At 40.4% G+C, this 13,925-nt stretch overlaps 1 protein-coding gene across 1 annotated transcript in view; it reads left to right on the top strand.

Moving 5' to 3' along the window:
- The window catches only part of Cip4 (formin-binding protein 1-like Cip4), a 260,365-nt gene that overhangs the window by 207,300 nt on the left and 39,140 nt on the right, over window positions 1-13,925 (top strand). The window contains 1 exon segment of the mRNA XM_069304033.1: window positions 5,562-5,683. Coding sequence (XP_069160134.1) covers window positions 5,562-5,683 — 122 coding nt within the window.

Here is a 13,925-nt window from a genome sequence, read left to right on the forward strand (position 1 = left end):
GGGTTTGGCCTCTTCCTATACTGATTCCATTTTTGTGTCTTTTGGTCTCTTGCCCTCTCACAATTTCTGTCGAACCAATCCTGTTTTCTGGTCCTGCATCTCTGTTTTGGTATAAATTTTTTTGTGCCTTTATCATATATTTCACAAAACTTGCCATACATCTCATTCACTTCCTTGCCTAGCATCAAGTCTGTCCAATTATACTCACTAAAAAAATTTCTAAGGTCACCATAATGTCCTCTCCTGAAGTCTGGTTTTTCAACTGCTTCAACCTCCTTATTTTCTTCCAGCTTATAACGCATTGCATACTTTATTCCCAAAAAGACATGGTCACTTTTACCCAAGGGAGGAAGGTACTGAATGTCAAATATCTCTTCCTCCTTCCTGGTAAATATCAAATCTAGCATGGAGGGAACGTCCCCTTCCCTCATCCTCGTAGCTTGTTTAACATGTTGATACAAGAATGTTTCCAGGATGAGGTCTACAAATTTACAGGTCCAAAAATCTTCTGTTTTAGCTTCATATGCTTCCCAGTCTATGGATTTCAAGTTGAAGTCACCGACTATCAACAGTCGTGATCTATCGTTATCCGCTCTCGCTATAATCTCTCTCATTATTGTTATAAGACCTTCACGTTTACTATCTAGCTCCTCCTTTGACCATGTGCTGCTTGGCGGTGGACTATATGCATTTATCATCATTAGTTTATCATCCTCATAGCAGATCTCTAGTGCTATTATGTCAACTTCTTGTGGATTGGCAGTCATTATTTCCTTCACCTTTAGGTGTTCTTTTACCAGCACAGCAACGCCACCGCCTTTCCTAATTTTTCTGTCCCGTCTCCAAATTGAGTAGCCCCTTGGGAATATGACCTCATTTAAAATTACATCTTCAAGTTTTGTCTCCGTGAGTGCAACAATGTCTGGTGTCTGCAGCTGTATTACATCACTTAACTCCAGTATCTTCGATCTCACTCCATCTATGTTGGTGTATGCAATCTTCAGGAACTTGTTCCCCCTCTCCTTATTCTTCACTCCCCCTCTCTCTATTGATTTTGTTGGTTTGCCTTTATGTACCACTTTACTGGTTTGCCTACCCCTATCACTTTGTAGAAAAAAGAATTTATTTCTTCTTCATTCCTGCTCTCATTTAAATGTTTTGCCTCGGCGAGGTTCAGTTTCAGCTTCTCTCTATCTTCTTTTGAAAGATCTCGTCTTAACGACCACCCTTTCCCATCCTCATCCCTTTGCAATTTTCTAGCATTCCTTAGTACTTCTTCCATCTGTTTGGCACCGTTTAGGGTGATCCTCAAAGGTCGATCTTTCCCTTTTACGTACCTGCCTATTCTCCTGTAGTCGCACACATTCTCTCTGTTTGTAAGACCTTCCACGAGGCCAACAATTTTATCTACTACTTTAGCTTCTTCTACAGCTCTTTCTGACCTAGATGTTATCGCCTTTTCTTTGCAGCCAAAAATGATCAGGGACTTACTCCGATCAACTGTGTTTTGCACCAACTTCGGGTTAGATGCCAATTCTTTCCTCACTTCTAGCCTAATGTTTGTTTTATCTTGGTTGCTGCAGTGTTTGACTTCCTTTACTGCTTCTTCTATTTTTTCCTTCTCCTTGGCCACTTGTGCATAAGTGAGTTGCATATCTTTCTTGCACTGTTCTATTCCCTGTGTAACTTCCTCCATCTGTGCTGACAAAAGCTGTTTCTCCTGTTGAATTTCCTTGCCTAACCTATTGTAGTCATTTATGTTTAAATTTACTTTAACTTCTTCCAAAGCTATTTTTAAGAGTTTATTTTCTTCTTCCATGGCTTTGCAATTTGTTTCCAATTGATTCTTATCCTTGCGCAAGTCTTTCACTAAACCCTCAAGACATAAAACTTTGCTATTCAAATGGTCATTACTTTCTTTCAATTTACTAATTATTTCTACATGAGAGTTCACTATAGTATCTAAATTTACCAACTTGTTATGTAGACTACTAATATCAATGCTTTCTTCATTGAATCCCTCAAAATCAAGCTCTGTTTTGTTTTTCCCCTTGCCAGTGGCCATCTTGAATGTTCTTCTCTGCACTGTAAACACTAGGGCAACTTTTTCTCATCTGATTTTTCACTTCCCTTAGCACTTTCCTGTTATCTCACCTATTTTTCAAGAGCACTATACCTTTATGTTCTGTGGGACACCACTCACTACCATCAACCTGTACTACAATACTTAGGATTGTTGAAATATGCTGGAGCTCCTCTGCTGCAAGTGTTGACCCTAGGGGTGTCACCTTTTCTAAAAAGTAAAAAAAAAGTGTGTGTGTGTGTGTGTGTGTGTGTGTGTGTGTGTGTGTGTGTGTGTGTGTGTAACTACCTAAGTAATTGCCTAATTGTAGTTACAGGATGAGAGCTATGCTCGTGGTGTCCCGTCTTCCCAACACTCTGTCATATAATGCTTTGAAACTACTGACGGTCTTGGCCTCCACCACCTTCTCACCTAACTTGTTCCAACCGTCTACCACTTTGTTTGCGAAAGTGAATTTTCTTGTATTTCTTCGGCATCTGTGTTTAGCTAGTTTAAATCTATGACCTCTTGTTCTTGAAGTTCCAAGTCTCAGGAAGTCTTCCCTATCGATTTTATCAAATGTGTGTGTGTGTGTGTGTGTGTGTGTGTGTGTGTGTGTGTGTGTGTGTGTGTGTGTGTGTGTAATTACCTAAATGTAGTTACAGCATGAGAGCTACTCTCATGGGGTCCCGTCTTCTCAGCACTCTTTGTCGTATAACGTTTTGAAATTACTGAAGGTTTTGGCCTCCACCACCTTCTCGCCTAACTTGTTCCAACCATCTTCCACTCGGTTTGCGAAAGTGAATTTTCTTATATTTCTTTGGCATCTTTGTTTAGCTAATTTAAATCTATGACCTCTTGTTCTCGAAGTTTCAGGTCTCAGGAATTCTTCCTTATCAATTTTATAGCTTCCTGTTATTATTTTGTGCGTAGTGAACAGGTTGCCTCTTTTTCTTCTTTCTTCTAGTTTTCGCATATTTAATGCCTCTAACCTCTCCTCTCTTGTCCTTCAGTTCTGGGAGCCACTTAGTGGCATGTCTTTTCATTCTTTTCTGTTTGTTGATGTGCTTATTAAGATATGGGCACCATGCAACCACTACATATTCCAGCTTTGGTCTAAGAAAAGTCATGAATAATTTCTTTAGTATTTCACCATCCATGTATTTAAAAGCAATTCGGAAGTTAGAAAGTGTAGCATAGGCTCCTCGCACAGTGTTCTTAATGTGATCCTCAGGTGATAGTTTTCTATCGAGAATCATCCCTAGATCTCTTTCTTTATCAGAATTCTTAAAAGATTTTTCACATAATTTATTTATATTAACATTCATAATTGTCTTCACCCTTTTGTCTGTTGCTGTTTACAGAGTTTGCGGTGATGCAGAATCTGCAGGCGGCTTTAACTAGTTGCCGTCCTATGTCAGAGTTGTTGTTCCTCCGGGGGGGCCTGTGGGAGGCTGTCCCAGCTGGATCGTGCCAGGGCTCAGGATTCTTTCTCTCATGATGGGCCTGTGGTGTCATGTTTGGTGCCGGCACAGCCTTCAGTGCCATCTGGTTCTGTTCGGTGCGGGGATCGCCTTTTGCACCATTTGGGTGCTCGTAAGATGCATCGGCCATTTTGCGGTTTGTCCCATTGACGGAGCGGTGGGGGGGAGGCTTGCTCTGCTTTGCGCTTGGTCTCATGATTCGTGGGCCTTTTGGGGTCATTTCATGCGGCTTGTGGTGGCGTTGGGTGGCTCCTCCTTCCTGTTCTCCTCCGCTCTGTCAAGTCGCTTAGGCATGGATGAAACATCCTTGTCCCTCTGGTGGATCTCCTGCCTGTTTCCGGTCCCGAAACAAGACTGCGCGGACCTCCGGTTCATTCTGGACTTGTCTCGTCTGAACCTGTGGGTTTATTGCCACTCCTTTTGGATGACTACTCTGTCCCTGTTGATATATTTTCTGTTGGAGCCAGGTGCTTGGTGTCCCTGGACCTCCAGGATGCGTATTGGCACGTTCTGATTCATCCGTAGTTCAGGGACTAGCTCGGTTTTGTGGTGGGACGTCAAGGTTACTACTTTCATTGCATTCCATTAGGCTTAAATCTGGCGCCTTGCGTTTTCACTCGCCTTGTAACTCAGGTCACAGTGGCCTGTCTGCATCTGTTAGGTGTACGGGTTCTGGCCTACCTTAATGACTGGCTGGTTTGGGCTCCCAACCTGTCCACGTGTCTGCTCGCCAGGGATTGGGTTCTTTCCCAGGTCGCAGGATTCGGGTTTTTGGTGAACTGGCGGGAATCCCACCTGGTTCCCTCTCAGGTTCAGTCTTGGCTGGGTTTTGTGTGGGACGTTCGGACCGCTTCCATGTCTCTTCCTCCAGCGGCTCTGCTTCGTCTGCGCTCCCGCCTTCGTCTGTTTCTGAGGGGCTTCCAGGTAACGTGGCGGTTGCTCGAGGGTTTGTGCGGGAGCCTGAATTTTGCCATAATGGTCAGTTGTGGCTTCGTTGGCTGTTCTGGTTCCTTTGGGGACGTCCCTTCCTCCTCTCTCACGACCGCTGGGTTTGGCCTCTGGGGGGCCTTGCGTCAACCCCCAACCCATCCCCATCCCGGGGATAGGGGAGGTTGACAGCAGTGTGGCGACATGATGACGTCATGCTCGTTGGCTAATTTTCGTTTGGGGAGTTCTGTAACTCGTTCGGCTTTCATTAGCAATAGATTCACCAGAATAGGGGTTTGTTTTGGGCTGCCTACCTTTCTGGGTGCCAGATCCGGTCGATGGCAGACACAGAATGCTCCCAACCACACGGGGGTTTCTATAGGCCATTGCTTTTCGTGTGTCTCTTGAGGGGACCAGGTTCTGGCTTGTGGTCCCCGGTAGGCAAGAACTCCGTGCACATTGACTGATGCCAGAAAGTTGTACATATCCATTCAGCCTGGATAGCTCCGGGGGAGCCTCCGAGACTCGCCCAAAAAATGGCGTTTCATTACATTCATCACTTTTTTTTGTTTAACAACACTGTAAAGTAATTTGTATCTTTGAACACTTAAGTGGTGACATATTCAGACATAGCCACAGTACAAATATTAAGAACTAATGTAACAATCCCATCCTGATGGTAATTAGTAGTGTTATAGAACAGTCTTTCATTGCAAAGCTTGTAGCTTTATCAGAAGACTGGAGCCATACAGTCACAGGCATCTCTCACACTTATGCTTTCATGAAATTTGGAGAGGTGTGCAGGTGCAATGTTTTTGTTGTTAGAAATCTGATCCACTTGGGTTGAAATAGGCGTGCTGGGCTTTAGTTTCAGTTGACTGCTTATTTGAACAGTAAGGTCACTTGTATATCTAAAATGCATTTCACTTGTGTGGTGATGCAAAAGATTTGGGTGTGATTGTACTTGGTACATATTGACATCACATTGTTTTTTGATAAAAAAAAAGTCAGTGTTTCATGCATTTTACTGCATACATAAGTAAAGTAAAAGCAGTTCTTAAAGACTAATTTCACAATGTTCTTGGCAGAACAATTTTTCATTCTCCGAAAAGGAGGACTTCAGTGATCTACCTCCCAATCAACGAAAGAAACGAATCCAACAGCGAATTGATGATGTTACAACCAAACTTCACCAAGAAACGGCAGCCAGGTAATATATTTGGTTCTAAATTATCCTTTTTTTTTCTCATTCAATTTTTAGAATTTGAGAATTTAAGTGTAACTAAAATTTTGATTGTTATGAACATTTATAAAATGAATATATAACTTGCCTTATGATATAAATTGTCCGCCCTCAAAATCTGAACTTCTTTATAATAAATCATCCTAAATACTAAACCATTTTTCAGTCATATCACCACATCAAATTTACGTGTTTATTTAACACTGCACTGTATAGTAGATTCCTGCAATAATATTTGTTTATTAAGTTTGACTTTTCTTTGCTTTATTTGGGTGACCCAGTGCAACTGAAACTGGATATGTGTACACCATATGATTTTTTCCTCTTTGCTGGCAGTACATATTTAGTCAAAGATTCTGGGCTGGTTATATATATACTGTGTGTTTAGTCTTGGGTAGAAGGGGGCAAAGCAAGATCAGTATCATTCAGTCAGCACATAGGTCTTGCCTTGGGTATCAACCTAAGTAGGATATCCAACAGTGGTGAATTCAGCATAATAATTCTTTTGAATATGCCCATTACTGTCTGGGCACATACAAGCAAGAGCATCAGTTAGATTTATTTAGGAAAGTATATCAGATTAGGTAAAGAGCAAGTTATTCTGTAAACAGTAGGTTTATTTATATTAAAATAAATGGGACTGATGTTACATTACTAAAGTGCCAAGGCAAGAATTATGTATGGCGAGTTACTACTGGAGAACATGCAGATTTAACTTAGACAGCGGCTATAGAGATGTGGTCATATCCGCATATGCACAAAAATAAAAAAAAGGCAACAAATAATATTTTATTGTAGAATTATTAATTTGTATGCAGAATGTAAGAAGAACGAAAATAAGTGAATATTTATCATTTCACTGGGTGGAGATGCTCTGCAAGGCTGCATCTGTCGCTTGACAGTGCCTGGTGATCGACTATGCCGACGCTTTCTGTTTTATACTCCGATGTTTCACAGATTGTTTTATCACTTGTTTTTCTTTATTATCATCCAGAGAGCTTTTATATCCATATTTGCATCATACATTTAACACTCGGACAATAATTTGTCAAATTTTTGTGCGATAACTCCATTACCCTGTGAATCAACAGTTGACGATAACCGCTGTCTAAGCGTTAACAGATGAACCCAGTTGGTTCATGACTGAAAATTCCCATTTACTGTTGAACATTAATCAACAATATACTGAAATTGTACTTGACATTTGGCAGTTCACCATCTCTGGTAAAAACCCCTGCAATTGAGGAGATAACATGGGGGGGGGGGAATCCTTTTCAACATCAGGAATCCTGAATATAATATATCGATGTTTGCACAGTAATATAGTCTACTTTCATTGCTCTGCATCCCTGTAGAGAGCCATGTTAGATGTGTGTAACATGTGCAAAATACCTTGTAGGTAAACATGGTGTATAGTGAGTCAACTCATGTCATGGCTTCCTTCAGACCAAAAATATCCGAAAACTTCCTGGAGTTATTCACGCACGAACAAATACAAGTATGCAGTCTTGATAACCTCATTTACATGCAGTACAGCAGCACAATGGGTTCCTCACATAAAAAAAACTAAAAAAAAATAATAAAAAAAATACTATAGCTAAACTTATTACATGTACAGTACTTACGGTTGCATAGCCCTTTGTGATAAACTTGCATACAATAGGCTAGATGCTTCTAGCCTATTGTGCCTATTGCCTTCTAGTCCATGGTGATAGTCATCACAGACCAAGCAGAACATGGCAATTTTATGAGCTGCCTCAAACTGCTTCAGAATGATGTGATGGACACACTAGGTAATATTTATATATTTCTGTGGTACCAGAGCCCAATGCTCTCGAAATGCTATTGAGTCAACAAAGAAATAGCATTTCACTCCATTTAGTTCTCAATTTTTCCATATGATACATGCCCAGGGAGTTTTTGCCATCTGGTCTGGATACAACAAATGTTTCCCTATTTATTTCCTATCTTAACTCTTAAATGGCGCATGGCTATATACCATTCGACACCCATAGGCGCATACACACACACACAAAAAAAAAAAAAAAAAAAAAAAAAAAAAAAAAAAAAACTTCCTAACCTGTTAACACTTTCGCGCTATCTGAACGCGCCGGCGCGTCCGGTTTCGTCTAACGTAAACGCATAGTGGACATAAAGTTATGTCAACTTTGAAAATATTTGTATAAAATTCAATTTTTATCCGATTTACTTTGGGTTTGTTTTAAACTGCGCGCTATGAGGCTCTCTTTCTCACCACTAGGCTGCATGGTACAATAAGTTCATGAAAGGTGTGGATAACTTCGATCAAATGGTATTTTGTCCCAAACGGGTTGCAGGTGGGTGACTTTAGCCGTTTATACTGGTAATGCTTCCCCCATATCATGTATTATATGCATATGTCTGTTTAGGGAATTTTATTCCGATCAATATACAACCAAAAATAACTGTTTGCAACAAGTATAAACTTGACAAACATAACAAAAGTAAAAACATTTTGTGTGTGTTTGACGCTCACTGATATGTTCCAGCGTTGTTTTATATTTGGCGCTATTCTAACTTACGCTTTGTTGATATTTTTTACCTATGGGCACATAGAACATTCTATTGCGAACACATTGACACAAAAATGAATGACGTACATAGAAAATTAATGTCATGAGAGTGAAATAAGTATAAACTTTCAAAGCGCCATGCGTCGTCCCGTCACCGATACCGGGTAACAATTTCACCACTTCCCACACTCTTGCGGGCGGGCCGCAATCATTATTCTACGCTTATATTCATATCACCGCGTTGGGAATTTCATTGCGAGTCCATTGATGCCAAAATTAACGCTGTAGAACAAGTGTGGAGTTGATTACAATCCCAAGAGTAAAAACATTTTGTTGCTGATGGGCGCTCACGGCGAGTCATCTTCATAGTTATTTATTTGGTGCTGGTATCCCTATACGTTTCGTGACTTTTTTACTGATGTTCTTCTAGAGAATTTTATTGCGAACACGTTGGTACCAAAATGTAATACGTAGCATGAGAACTAAGGTCAGAAGAGTAAAAAGAGTATACACATTTTTGTTTTTACGCTTAAGCGATAAAAACGCAGCGCGCACATTCGGTTGGCTGAGTGACCTTTGCGGAGAGCGCGAAAGTGTTAATTTGTGTTCACTGATCATGGGAAAAATAATAAAAAAATAGTAAGTGGCATATATTGCCCGCTATAGGGCGGCGAAATCTGGCAAAAAACAGGCGCTGACTCAGCGTGCGTCCCAGGCGGTCTGTTGCTTGCCAGCTGTCAGGCCGGAGTTGCCACAAAGAGATAATTACCTAATTATTTCAATGTCTCTGATTTTTCATAGTTTTTTTTTTTGCTGTAATATTATTCAATAATGTGTAGTGTGATATATTTATATAATAAAATGAGTGAATCATCGCTGTACTCAAAAATATGGTGTGCATATTGTTGATTCAATTACGTTCATCAAACAGTGAACAAATACTTTGTCGGTTATTACACTATATACACAGATTATATATAAGTATCTGCATGTTTTGTTCACCATAACAAACCACTAAGTTGCTATTATGAGTCAAAAAGTAACGAGGAGTTACCGCCGTGTATCAGCTAGCCACTCACGCCCTCCCTCAACACCTCACTCGCCCACATTCTCCTCCCACCATACTGTTTTTGCTTTTATTCACTATATACAGACGTTATATATAAGTATCTGCATTCGTGTTCACCATAACGAACCACTAAGTTGGCATGCTGAGTGGCAGCCCGCCACTGGCTGCTACTTCCTCCCTTCCTCAAGTCACCTGACTCACCCACATTCTCCTCCCACAATACTGTTTTTGCTTTAATTCACTATATACAGACGCTATATATAAGTATCTACATTCGTGTTAACCATAACAAACCACTAAGTTGGTATGCTGAGTGGCAGCCAGTGGCAGCCCGCTACTGGCTGCCACTCCCTCCCTCCTTCACCTCACCTGACTTGCCACCATTCTCCACCCACCATACTGTTTTTGCTTTTATATACAGACGTTATATATAAGTATTTACATGTTTTGTTCACCATAACTGTACATCTAAGCTTGCATGGTGAGTAAAGGCACAAAGACGTAGGACCTCACACAGTCAGCTGGCTGCTGCCCTCAAGGCCTGACGCACTAATTACCTAGGTAATCGAATTACCTAAGTATTGGGCACAGGTTGAGGGCTACAGTGGTGTCCCAGGTTACATAAAGGTTCAGGGAAGAGTAAAAGCAAATAAAATACAATAAACAAGTAAAAGTGAGTGAAAATAGCCGAGTGGAAAAGTTTGTTTTGGTCTAGAACAAAAACAAAGATGGCCGCCGCCACCCCCCCCACTGAGAATGTAGACACACCAACAGATGATGGTTTCAAAGGATTCTCACTACAAGATATAAGGAAAGGAGGTGTTCTTGGCAGGTTAGAGATAATTGAGGATATGCAAAAGAAGTATGAAGAAAAAGTGCTTAAATTGGAAGAGGACAATGGAGCTCTTTGGAGTGAGCTTTGCACTCTAAAAGGGAGTATGCTTCAACAAGGTAAGATTATTACTGCATTAACAGGCAAGGTAACAAATCAGGAGGAGCAAATCAAGGAACTAGTGAAAGAAAATGAGGCGTGGAAAGTGAAGTGTGGTGACTTTGAAGAAATAAACAAGAAGATAGACTCGTATGGTGAACAACTCCAAGCAAGCCTAAGGGCTAACATAGAGTTAGGTAAGGATCTCCAACTGGAAACTTCACTGACAACTCACATAGATGAGGTGAATAAAGAACTAGAAAAGTATAAAGAAGAAATAAAAGCGACATATGCTCAAGTTGTAAAAGAGAAAGAGACTATCAAAGAAGTGTGTTCGGAAGTCAAAACCAGAAATGACCAACAAGAAGCAGAAATTAGGCAAGCAATTAGGAAAGAACTGGTTACCAACAGTAAACTGGTACAAAACACTGCAGATAGAACTAAGTCCATAATCATTTTTGGATGTTTAGAGAAGGAAATTTCATCTAGGGTGGACCGAGCGGCAGAAGAGATGAAAATCATAGAGAAAATAGTAGGTTTAGGAGAAGGCTCAAAGGAAAATGTCAGTGATTTTAGAAGAATAGGAAAATATGAGAAAGAAAAGAACCGCCCCTTAAGGGTGACGTTTAATGGAGTGAAAAACATGATGGAAGTGCTAAGAAATGCCAGGAAACTGCAGAGTGATGAGGTTGGCAAATTTTGGTCAATAAGACAAGACCTCTCCAAGGAAGACAGAGAAAAGCTGAAAATGAACCTAATTGAGGCAAAACGTCTAAATGGGGATAGAAATGAAGAAGACAGAAATTCTTTTTTTTACAAAGTGACAGGGACTGGAAAGCTTGTGAAATGGTACATAAAAACAAAGCAACAAGATCAGTAGTGGAAGGGGGAGTAGAGAGCAAAGGAAAAGGGAACATGTTCCTGAAAATTGTATATACCAACATAGATGGAGTGAGGTCAAAAACTTTGGAGTTGCAAGATATAATCCAGCTTAGGGTCCCAGATATTGTTGCATTATCAGAGACGAAACTTGAAGGAAATATAATAAATGAAGTCATATTCCCAAGAGGCTACTCAGTTTGGAGACGTGACAGGAAAACTAGGAAGGGAGGAGGAGTGGCTGTACTGGTGAAAAAACACCTGAAGGTAAAAGAGTTAATATTTGAAAACCCTCGAGATATTGACATAATGGCATTGCAGGTCTGGAATCAGGATGATAAGCTGATAATTGTAAATACCTACAGCCCACCAGCAAGCAACACATGGACAAAGGAAGAACTGGATGACAAACGAGAGGGCCTCATAATGGTCATGAGAGATATTATTGTACAAGCAGATAAAGATAAATCACGACTGTTGATACTGGGGGACTTCAACTTTAGAGCAATAGACTGGGAGGCCTATGAAGCAAGAACGGAGGACTTTTGGACATGCAGATTTGTGAACCTCATTCTGGAGACATTCTTGTATCAACACATAAAGCAAGCCACAAGAATGAGGGAAGGAGATGTACCGTCAGTACTGGATCTAGTATTCACCAGGAAAGAAGAGGAGATTTTTGACATCCAGTACCTTCCTCCCTTGGGAATGAGTGATCACGTCCTGTTAGACATTAAATATGCTTTAAGATATCATCTAGAAGAAAATGGGGACATTGAAACAGTTGATAAACTCGATTTAAGGAGAGGCAACTATGGGGAACTTCGAAATTTTTTTAATGAGTGTAATTGGACAGAATTGTTGCTAGGCAGGGAAGTAAATGAAATGTATGCCAAATTTTTCAAAATATACGAGGAAGGCACACAAACATTCATACCAAAACAGAGATGCAGGGCCAGAAAACAGGATTGGTTCGACAGAAATTGTGAGAGGGCAAGAGACCAAAAGACACAAAAATGGAATCAGTATAGGAAGAGGCCAAACCCCCAAACATACCAGCGATACAAAGATGCGAGAAACAACTATACAGCAGTAAGGAGAGAGGCAGAAAGAAATTTTGAAAAAGGGATAGCAGATAAATGTAAAACAGAACCGGGCCTATTCTACAAATTCATAAACAACAAATTGCAGGTAAAGGATAATATCCAGAGGTTGAAAATGGGAAACAGATTCACGGAAAATGAAAAGGAAATGTGTGAAACATTAAATGAAAAGTTCCAAAGTGTGTTTGTACAAAATGAAATCTTCAGAGAACCAGACACAATAAGAATTCCAGAGAATAACATAGAGCGGATAGAGGTGTCTAGAGATGAAGTGGAAAATATGCTAAAGGAGCTCGGGAAGAACAAAGCAGCTGGCCCAGATGGCGTTTCACCATGGGTTCTGAGAGAATGTGCATCTGAGCTCAGCATTCCACTTCACCTGATCTTTCAGGCATCCCTGTGTACAGGAATCGTAGCAGACGTGTGGAAACAGGCTAACATAGTTCCAATCTACAAAAGTGGCAGCAGGGAAGACCCCCTTAATTATAGACCTGTATCATTGACAAGTGTAATAGTGAAAGTAATGGAAAAGCTAATCAAAACTAAATGGGTAGAACACCTGGAGAGAAATGATATATTATCAGACAGACAGTATGGTTTTCGATCTGGAAGATCCTGCGTATCGAATTTACTCAGTTTCTATGATCGAGCCACAGAGATATTACAGGAAAGAGATGGTTGGGTTGACTGCATCTATCTGGACCTAAAAAAGGCTTTCGACAGAGTTCCACACAAGAGGTTGTTCTGGAAACTGGAAAATATTGGAGGGGTGACAGGTAAGCTTCTATCATGGATGAAAAATTTTCTGACTGATAGAAAAATGAGGGCAGTAATCAGAGGCAATGTATCGAAATGGAGAAATGTCACAAGTGGAGTACCACAGGGTTCAGTTCTTGCACCAGTGATGTTTATTGTCTACATAAATGATCTACCAGTTGGTATACAGAATTATATGAACATGTTTGCTGATGATGCTAAGATAATAGGAAGGATAAGAAATTTAGACGATTGTCATGCCCTTCAAGAAGACCTGGACAAAATAAGTATATGGAGCACCACCTGGCAAATGGAATTTAATGTTAATAAATGTCATGTTATGGAATGTGGAATAGGAGAACATAGACCCCATACAACCTATATATTATGTGAGAAATCTTTAAAGAATTCTGATAAAGATAGAGATCTAGGGGTGGTTCTAGATAGAAAACTATCACCTGAGGACCACATAAAGAATATTGTGCAAGGAGCCTATGCGATGCTTTCTAACTTCAGAATTGCATTTAAATACATGGATGGCGATATACTAAAGAAATTGTTCATGACTTTTGTTAGGCCAAAGCTAGAATATGCAGTTGTTGTGTGGTGCCCATATCTTAAGAAGCACATAAACAAACTGGAAAAGGTGCAAAGACATGCTACGAAGTAGCATGTCTTTGCATGTCTTGCCCATGACATGTCTTGCCCATGCATGTCTTACCCAGAACTGAAGGGCAAGAGCTACGAGGAGAGGTTGGAAGCATTAAACATGCCAAAACTAGAAGACAGAAGAAAAAGAGGTGATATGATCACTACATACAAAATAGTAACAGGAATTGATAAAATCGACAGGGAAGATTTCCTGAGACCTGGCACTTCAAGAACAAGAGGTCATAGATTTAAACTAGCTAAACACAGA

This window comes from Procambarus clarkii, chromosome 51 (assembly GCF_040958095.1).
Source record: "Procambarus clarkii isolate CNS0578487 chromosome 51, FALCON_Pclarkii_2.0, whole genome shotgun sequence".
Lineage (NCBI taxonomy): Eukaryota > Metazoa > Arthropoda > Malacostraca > Decapoda > Cambaridae > Procambarus > Procambarus clarkii.